Source organism: Dermacentor silvarum, chromosome 5, assembly GCF_013339745.2.
Source record: "Dermacentor silvarum isolate Dsil-2018 chromosome 5, BIME_Dsil_1.4, whole genome shotgun sequence".
Taxonomy (NCBI): Eukaryota; Metazoa; Arthropoda; class Arachnida; order Ixodida; family Ixodidae; genus Dermacentor; species Dermacentor silvarum.
The window spans coordinates 38,979,744-38,989,421 of NC_051158.1; the positions used below are offsets into that span (position 1 = coordinate 38,979,744).

The window sequence follows — 9,678 nt, forward strand, 5'->3', positions numbered from 1 at the left end:
AATTGGCTCCCTCGCGCAGCTTGCGCAAAGGAGCCAATCACGACTGATAAATTCGATCCGGATCGGGCTTGATCGAGATCAAAAGTGCGTCGTGTGAGCCCCGTAATAGTTCTTCTGAGGCATTCGACATCAATAAAACAAGCACCACCACCAGAGTATGCATATATGTTTTTTTTTTTTTTTTTTTGCAGGAGAGAAAATATACGCATGTGTTGGGATGGTGTCGTGCTTACGTATTTATCATAGCTCCATGCTCGCAACTGAAATAAAATACAAAATGGGAAAACACAATAGTGCGGAACAGGTTTAGAATAGTTTTGCATTCCTGGCAAAAAGAAAGAAAAGGAAAATACCACTGTACTTTTATAGATTTACACTTCTAGTCATATGTTGCATAACCAATTTGGCAGTAAATTAGCACACAGAACTGACACGCAACAAAAGGGTACCAGTGACAGCGATTTCGCGTAATGAACAAGCAAACACCCAATAAATAAAACAAAACAGGAAACTTGACTACACAGAAGCAACAACTTTGTATTTGAAGCGTAATGAACAAGCAAACCACCCAATCAATAAAACACTACAGAAGGCTTCATTGCACAGTAGCAACAACTTTGTCTTCGAAGCGTAATGAACAAGCAAAGTACCCAATCAATAAAACACCTACATAAAGCGTGACTGCACAGAAAGAACAACTTAGTATTTGAATTTCTGTGCGCGACGATGCGAGCAAAAGAAAAATGTCAGGAAGCCAATTAGATTACTAGAGTTTCCCGTGCCGGTAAACACTGTAGCTTTTCTTTTTGTTTTTCGCAATGACTACTGTTTCGGAAACGTCTCACAGACACGACGTTTAGGAGGACATTGGAAGGCAGTCGATGGAAATCAATATTCAGCGCGATCGCTAGACTATTACACTGCATTTAAACCACAGATAGCGCGCTGCATTGAGCCTGCATTTAATTGCGATAGGCTTTTCTTTAACACTGTTCATAAGTATCAGTAACCATTCGACAAGCCAAGCCCTTGCCGCAACGCTCTTGCGAGATCCCAGCAAGAGGATGCTAACAATGGTACCACTGCACACAACTTGTCAAGGCCTGTCACGTTTTAAAAGGCGTTTGTTTTGCACCCATCAATTCTTCCGGCTTCCGTCACACGACGCGCGAAAATGCAAGCCCTGCAAAACAATAAAAATAAAAAGCCGCAAGCTAGACCAACGTGCAATGGGTCTCTGGGGATCATCTTGGGTTACACCTCCCGAGAGAAGGCGGGTTACCAAGGCGAGCAAGAACGGCTACGCGACAGGACAGCGCAACCGATCAGTAGGTTAGTGACTACTGTGTTAATTTCTTGCGTTCATACAAGCGAAATGTTCCGTACTTGGAAGTCATTTCGAGTAAAATCGATGCCCCGGACGAAGGGCAGCACGCCAGTAGCCGCCATCTTGGACTTTTTGATACTCGTGGCGCCACCTGAGCTGGAGCGAACGAAACTGAAAATAACGGCAAATACAGCACAAACGCAAGATCAACCTGGGTCAACGTGTGGTACCGTCAAAACCAAACGGGCCAACTAGCGCTCAGTTATGTAAGTTTGTTGTTATGTTATGTAAGCTTATGTTGTTGTCTAAGCTGAAATTCTAGGAATTAACTGCGATCGGACTAGGCGATCATCATCATCACCAGTGTCCACATCATCATTGGCCAGCACTGCATCGGCTCAAATCGCAAGCCAGGCGCAACCGACGCCGACGCTACGACCGTACCGACGCGCTTTGCTATCTGCCGGTGTTTGAACACGTCGACGGAAGAAAAGAAGGGAACTGTCTCGTGGCATAGCGTAGCCAGCGTTTGATTGTTTGCTCGTTGTAACCGCCGGTGAAACGAAGAAGCCATGGCATCCGCGACAATCTGGGACGTGGTGAAGCGGTTCTTGGACGAGTATTCGGCCACGACGCCCAAGAAGATGAAGATAATCGACTCGTACCTGGTCTACGTCATGCTCACGGGGATTGTGCAGTTCGTGTACTGTTGCATCGTGGGCACGTTCCCGTTCAACTCGTTCCTGTCCGGTTTCATCACCTGCGTGGCGTCGTTCGTGCTGGGCGTCTGCCTGCGGCTTCAGGCGAACCCCCAGAACAAGTCGCAGTTCTTCGGCATCAGTCCCGAAAGAGCGTACGCCGACTTCGTGTTCGCGCACATCATTCTGCACCTGGTCGTCATCAACTTCATCGGTTGACGAACTCTCTCTTCACGCTCCGTCGCGAGGAAGAACGGGCGTTCACGGGGGAAGAACTCTGTTTTGGAACGAAGTTTTGTTGTTGCGTTCACTGGGGCTCACGGTTTTTTTTCCTTACCTGCTTTTATTTCCCATTTTTGTAATAAACAACTGGCGTCAGCAAACACCTGCGTTTTATTTGCGCGTGGAAGCTGTCCCTGCCCTGGAGATAATTTTCTGGCAATGTTTCTTACTGCAGGATTCTTAACTATTAGGTGAAAAAAATTAGAAGGTTTAAGCTCTGACACGGCGACGTTGAAACTCGCAAGTTCCTTAATGGCCGAAGCGCGGAGAGAGAGAGAGAAAAAAAGCACGTTTACAGAAACAATATGTTTATTCAACCCAAAAACGTTTCAAACAAGCATTGGAAAAACAAATGACAGAACTGTTAAATTAGGTTGAGAAAAAAAAAAAAAAAAGATAACCCTGGGCTCATTACTCGAGCCTTTTGCTGCATTTACTCCTGTATTAAGAGATGCGCCTTAACTGGAAGTCTATGCGGTCACGGTAACACCTGACCACGCCGCAGGAAACGCAATGACACTTTATGTTCACGCCAGGCATCATCTAGATCAAATCAAGCATGGGCTTCAAGTTGATGCACATTGTTAATACGGAGATTATGTACATAAGCTCCGGGTGACTGAAATGACCTGCTGCAGAAATAGGCTATGGCTTTAATTACTGTTTGAGTCCAACCTAACCCTTTAAGCGAGAAATTCAGAGCACGAAAAAATTTTCATTCACCACACGGCGATAGTAATAAAGGTGAAGCTTCAAACAAAAAGGACGTGTGTGTGTTCCACAACTATCTCAAATTCTTGTTCTGGCAGTAACGGTTGCATGGCGGCATCCAAGCCAATTAAGCTTACTGATGTGTTAAATTACAGAGCTGTTAAATTAGGTTGAGAAAAAAAAAGATAACCCTGGGCACATTACTCGAGCCTTTTGCTGCCTTTACTCCTGTATTAAGAGATGCGCCTTAACTGGAAGTCTATGCGGTCAAGGTAAAAACTGACGTGAACACGCAAACACAAAAACACAAAAAGGACGTGTGTGTATTCCACAACTATCTCAAATTCTTGTTCTGGCAGTAACGGTTGCATGGCGGCATCCAAGCCAATTAAGTTTACTGATGTGTTAAATTACAGAGCTGTTAAATTGGGTTGAGAAAAAAAAAGAACCCTGGGCACATTACTCGAGCCTTTTGCTGCATTTACTCCTGTATTAAGAGATGCGCCTTAACTGGAAGTCTATGCGGTCAAGGTAAAACCTGACGTGAACACGCCGAAGGAAACGCAATGACACTATGTTCACGCCAGGCATCATCTAGATCGTCAAGCATGGGCTTCAAGTTGATGCACATTATAAATACGGAGATTACGTACATAAGCTCCGGGTGACTGAAATGACCTGCTGCAGAAATAGGCTGTGGCTTTAATTACTGTTTGAGTCCAACCTAACCCTTTAAGCGAGAAATTCAGAGTACGAAAAAATGTTCATTCACCACACGGCGATAGTAATAAAGGTGAAGCTTCAAACAAAAAGGACGTGTGTGTGTTCCACAACTATCTCAAATTCTTGTTCTACTGGAAACGGTTGCATGGTGGCATCCAAGTCAATTAAGCTTACTGATGTGTCTCCGGCTGGCAACCTAGAGCACGTAGAAGAAGTGGGGCGTTTTACAACACGGCCAGGGAGACTTCTTGCAATACTTTTTGTTTGTTTTTTTTACCATAAAATCACACACCAGTCACAGAAATAATACCACGGTGTAAAGCCACAGAGAAAACATTCTTTCAACAATGGCTCTCATAAATAACAGTCCATCAAAAGCACAATATGCACAACACTTGAGTGCGCATTGCACAAAGTTATGGAATGCACCACAAAAGTATGAAACAAAAGGAGTGAAATTAAGGACCGTTGAAAGAGACAGAGGGAGAAAAAAAAACCGCCAGCAAGTCGTCGTTCCAAGCAGCGAGCTCAACGAATTTTCCTCTTCCAATCAGCAACACAAACATAGGCATTGATATTCAGAACTCTTGCAATGTCTGACACCGAAAGTTTCATGCCTGTCACCTCGTCCGTGATGTATGTGCGGCCAATTCCCTGCACTGGCTCATAATCCTGGTTGTAGAAAGAGTAGTAGCATTCTTCCATCTCGTCATCCTCTCCCGATGAACTGTACGACCCGTTGCCGATGTCGTAGTCAATGGCGATCTCCCTGAAGAAAAACTTCCTCTTTGAGGACCTCTTCACCACCTCTACGTTAAAGACGGACGGCGGCCGTCTGCAGGCACGGCCCCTGCAGTGCCGTACAAAGTGTTCCTTTGTCTCGAAGCCTCGGTAGCAGCGGGAACAGGAGTAGGCACAGCCGTGCTGAGTGAAGCCATGGCTTAGCAGTCGCTCCAAGTACATAAAGCTCACACTGCAGTGCATGCAGTAATATGCCGGGATATCTTCGTCTTCCTCCGGTAGTTCCACTGCCATTTTCGGACCTGTCATTGCTCGCTTGAAGCGCAGGCACTGAACTTGCGGACAGGGAACACTTTTCCCCGTGCGCTTCGAGGTACGTCTGGTTGAACGTCTGAAAGCCGCATCGCTGGCAGGTGTGAGGGGTACGAACGATGGTCTGGCGCGCAACCTCTGCATCGATGTCTGCATCCGTGCCTTCGGTAGAGCCTGACCCGCCATGGACAGCTCTCATGTGGCACTCTTTGGCCCGGATCCCGCGAAATGACTGGCCACACAACTTACACGTTGTTGGGTAGTATGTGTAGTGGCGCAGAAGGTGGTTCCGGAAGGTCGACACCACCCGCAAAACCTCCGCACAGTGGCTGCAGGTGAAGCGCTGGAACTTGAACACCAGGTTCTGCAGCACCCACGAGAGTAGCGGCCCGGTGTCGCACAACTGCAGCGTTGCGGTCGCAGAGCAACGTTCATTGTCGATGTGCTTTTGCCAGGACACCTGGTCGTCAAAGCCGCGGAGGCAGGACGAGCAGACGTAGGCCGTAAGGCGAAGCTCTTGCTTCAACACATGCTGCTGCAGACGGTTGACGTCGTTGATGGCAAAGGAGCAGAAGGGGCACTGGCCATGTTTCACAGCCTCTATGTAGTCATATGACATGAAGAGCTTGTCAGCGAGCTCTTGTGCGGAGAGTGAGAGACCGTGCTTGCTCAATGCATGCGCCTGAAAGTCTTGAAAGCCAGAGACCAATGCCGGGCAGAAGCAGCAGCGCTGCTGGAAAGTCAAGTAGCTCAAGTCGCAAGAGGTCTCATACTTGATGCCCCTGTCGGAAGAAGTGAGAAGCTCCTGGCTGAGGTTGTTGCTTCTGACCCAAAACGTGGTCTCGTGGCTCGAGTGGCAGTAGCAGGCATGGAGCATCATGGCTCCGGTGCTTTCCGTTCCGAAGTTGCAGTAGCTGCACTCAATGTCGGCAAAACCATGCTCCTGAAGATGTTCGATGAGTGCCGTTACAGACTGGCAACTTTTAGTGCAGCTTCCGCAGGGAAATGAGTCTGCATCGGCATGAGCCTCTCCAAAGTGCTTTTCAAACTCGGACCGTGTCCTGTTTTTAAACAGACATCCTGGAAACCCGCACACGTATGGATCGAATTCTTTGATCTGTACAGAGGAAGAGGATGCAGGAGGGTCCCCACGACTGGATAGAGGAATCGATGCAACCGAATCCAGCGGGTGAGCTTGAGGAAAATGAACACGGAAATGCATAGGGTGGGCAGTTCGGTACAAGCACTTGGAGCACTGAAACTGTAGATCGCTGTGGTCTTCTTCGAGATGAGTTAGCAAGGCTCTCGGACTGGCAACACTAGCACCACAATACAGGCAGAAGACATCAGCGAGATTGTGATTCTTCAGGTGGTTTTCAAAATCTGAAGAGCTGTCTGTGCTGAAGCCGCAAGTAAAAGCACTACACTTGAACTCGCGGCTTACGTTGTCTATTAATTGGCGGAAAGCGCGAACAGACTTGGGACAGCGGTAACCATTGTAGACACAGCGTGAAATGGTAGGTATAGTCTCTGGCTCGTAGCAATCCGTTGTCTCCTCACTGCTTGAGGACAGGAGTCTGGGCCTTTTCCGCCGCCACGGCATTGAACGAAACTGCTCACTCGAAGAATTGTGCACAGGTGATTGCTGCGAGGAGTTTTTGGGGGGGCTTTTCTGAACGGCTCGATGGCGGTGCCTCGCGGGATGCCGGATAGACTTGCCAACAAAACTTGCGTTTTTACTGACATCATTCTCTTCACTCTCATCCGAGTCAACGTCGTTAACCGTCACCAACCTGAGCCCTTCAAGAGTGTGATAATTGAATGGGCGCTGGCGATGCTCTCGTTGGTGATGGAGCCGCAAAAGGTCAACACGCTTAGCACTGCGGGAGCAATAGATGCAGAAAACGACATCCTGTGCAGTTTGTTCATGTGAACTGCGAGGCTCAACTTGGAGGCAAACCTCTGCCGGCACGTCTCACAAGATACGCAAGACATTTCATTGTCCACACTGCCACTGGAAGAATCCTCCTCCTCTTGAAGTGTCTCTTCACCCGACAGCTCACTCGGATGCCAGCTGACATCGGCGTCCGAGGGCGGGCTTTTCGCGCTAGTGATTGTGCTGGTGCTATCTTCGTCGTCGCTTTCCACGCTACTCTTGTCGCTGCAAACGAAGCCGTCGTGCTCGTAACCGTGTGCCGTGAAGGAACGACTACTGTTGGGACGACTACCGTCCGACGACAGCTTCGAGTCGGATCTAGCTGTCTTGCTGCGCGACACTGGCCTTGCCTTAGCGGCTGCTGATTTCCGACTGGTATCTTCGCTGTGCGGTTCCTGTAACGGCGTCCCATCGTGTTTGGAGATGTGGTGCAGGCGAAGCGCCAGAACCGTGGTGCAGCTGAAGTTGCAACTCGGGCACGCCATCTCGAGCTTTCCTCCCGCCAACATCCTCTCCTTTCGTTTCTTGTCGTGAGGGTGAGCAAGGCCCGCTACGGAGGGAACCATCGCCTTGCCAATCTTGTCGTCGTTCGATCCCGCAACGAGATCGGGGCTCTCGGCCCGAGATGAGCGTCCGCTGAAACTTCGGTGTCCCTGTCCGCGAAACTGTCTCGAGAGCAACTAGCGCTGTATCCTTGCGCTGCCGGCGGCTCAACTTCGGTAGCAGCAGCAGGCGTTTCCTGGAGCAAGAGTTGCGCGTACTCGCCCTTGTCGTCGTGCTTTTCGAGGTGGTGCCTCTTCAGTCGCGACACGCTCAGCGACGACCACAAACAGTGGGCGCAACTGAACGCACCGTTGGAATCCTGCGGGTGGTTCTGGGACAGCTGGCAGATGCTGCAGTCGACTTGGGCGGGCGATGTAGTCGGCACCTCGTCGACGTTTGGCACTTCGTCGACCTTGCCGCTCTCCACCACGCTCGCCGGCTCGTTGACCGCGCACACTTCGAGAGACGAGGAAGTGGACGACGAAGACGCGTCGGTGCCGCAGGACGGCGCATTTCTCACTCGCGCGGCGTCGTGCATGTTCCTGCGGTGAGACTTCAGCGCAGCCTCGTTGGTGAACAGGCGACCGCAGGAGATGCAGACACGCCGAAGTGAGCGCGAGTGATGTGCGCCGAAACCTCGACCCCGGAGTTTGCTCGCTGGCCGCACAGGAGACAGGTGAAGTCGATCACCCGCGACGTTCTTGAGGGACTTGCCGACACTGGTCCGTAGCATCGCTCGGCGGAGTTCCAGTTCTCCACGGCCAGAAGCTTGAGGCCGTGCTGGCGCCGGTGGTGGTGTTCCAATTCGTCCTCGTCGACGAAGCGCAGTTTGCAGTGGGCACAGCGGTGCGGGGCATTGAAGCCCCACATGTGCTGTTGAATCGGCGATTGTCGGGCGAGCTGAGACATTGTGACGCCTCATGCAACGCATGATCCGAACGTTCGAAAGGATCTACTGCTGAGCGCCATTTTAGCGCTGGGGGCTGGAGCGTGCATATTTTTTTTCTTTTTCTATTCTCTGGGTGGCTCGCTCACGGGATGGATACGCAAGCGACGAACATAATCGGGAGAACGCTTTACGCGACTGTCACTGGCACATACTTTTACGATTGCGGTTCGCCGACATAAGTCACACCAGACTGTTCTATCTGCACTCCGATCTCCGTCCGAAGTTGGCGCACAACATGGGCACTGTCAACGGAAGTGGTGCAGGGAGAGGAAGAGCGGAAGCAGAATCACTGCTTGCTTTCGGATCAATTCGTACCCACGCAAATTGTATTTCTTTCTTAGGTGTAGCATATCAGTGCTTGCTTTCATCCAAATTGTTGGCTACAATTGTCAGCCTGTTGCATCGGCCCATGAATTAGAACGTTCTACCGTGCTAGCAGTGCTTTAAAGCACGTTGTTCAGTAGGTCGTGCTCTAAAGTCTGTTGACACCTAGGTTGACACTAGAGTGTACTAGAATATGGTCGAGTGGGACGAGCGGCTGGGGCGGCGCATGCTTTGCAGTGAGGCGCCCGACGTGGAAAAATACTGTGGCGGCGCTGCGATCGAACTGGATTGGGCCGCATCAAGGTCGCGCCGTGGAAACTGCTGGCGATACTGCTCGGCAGGGTCAATCGCACTACTTCGCGCGCTGGTATTTGCGTTCAGACCTCTCAAATGGTGTTCATAATCGAATATGACATGTATATATGTCTTAAGAACAAATGCTTTTCTTTCTCTTCATTTTATTTTTTAATGCCGCTCGGTGATTGCCCGTGCATTGCGGCCGCAGTGTCGGCTTTCATTCTACAATGTTATTGTACGGTTCCCTTTGGAGAACAATATTTTTCTCGTTCTTCAGCAGCATGTATCTCTCGTGTGTATTGTTCCGCATATAGTTTTCCATCAGTAGGTCTTGCGGAACGCAAACGGAGAAACATATGTAACCTTCCTGCTTGCCGCATCAAACAAGTAAAGCATATCTGCCCCATCCGGCACCTCGTACTCAGATTTCTTTCTTCTTTTGGGTTTTTTTTTTTTTACGACCCGCCGGGGTGGCTTAGTCAGCTAAGGCGTTGCGCTGCTGAGCCCGAGGTCGCGGGATCGAATCCGGCCCCGGCGGCCGCATTTCGATGGAGGCGAAATGCAAAAACACCCGTGTGCTTGCGTTGTAGTGCACGTTAAGAACCCCAGGTGGTCGAAATTATTCCGGAGCCCTCCACTACGGCGTGCCTCATAATCAGAACTGTTTTGGCACGTAAACCCCAGAAAGAAGATGGGGTTTTTTACGTGCCAAAACCAGTTCTGATTATAAGGCACGCCGTAGTGCAGGGCTCCGGATTAATTTTGACCACCTGGGGTTCATTAACGTCCCACTACAACGCAAGCAAACGGGATTCTTGCATTTCGCTCCAATCGA

At 49.9% G+C, this 9,678-nt stretch overlaps 3 protein-coding genes across 3 annotated transcripts in view; 1 reads left to right on the plus strand and 2 right to left on the minus strand.

Moving 5' to 3' along the window:
• The window catches only part of LOC119453311 (protein flightless-1-like), an 89,493-nt gene that overhangs the window by 52,375 nt on the left and 27,440 nt on the right, over positions 1–9,678 (minus strand).
• LOC119453313 (dolichyl-diphosphooligosaccharide--protein glycosyltransferase subunit dad1) lies at positions 1,692–2,408 on the plus strand. The gene has a single exon (XM_037715353.2). It carries the CDS (start codon positions 1,900–1,902, stop codon positions 2,242–2,244), a length of 345 nt encoding a protein of 114 aa, XP_037571281.1. The 5' UTR covers positions 1,692–1,899; the 3' UTR covers positions 2,245–2,408.
• LOC119453314 (zinc finger protein Xfin) overlaps positions 3,399–9,678 on the minus strand; it is a 40,827-nt gene continuing 34,547 nt past the window's right edge. Inside the window, exon 2 of the transcript XR_007467077.1 lies at positions 3,399–3,851. The gene's annotated coding sequence lies outside the window, so the exon portion shown is untranslated. The remainder of the gene's footprint in view (positions 3,852–9,678) is intronic.

Bases quoted from the DNA above. Each gene is read 5' to 3' on its own strand.
- LOC119453313 (XM_037715353.2), top strand. From the start codon at position 1,900: ATGGCATCCGCGACAATCTGGGACGTGGTGAAGCGGTTCTTGGACGAG.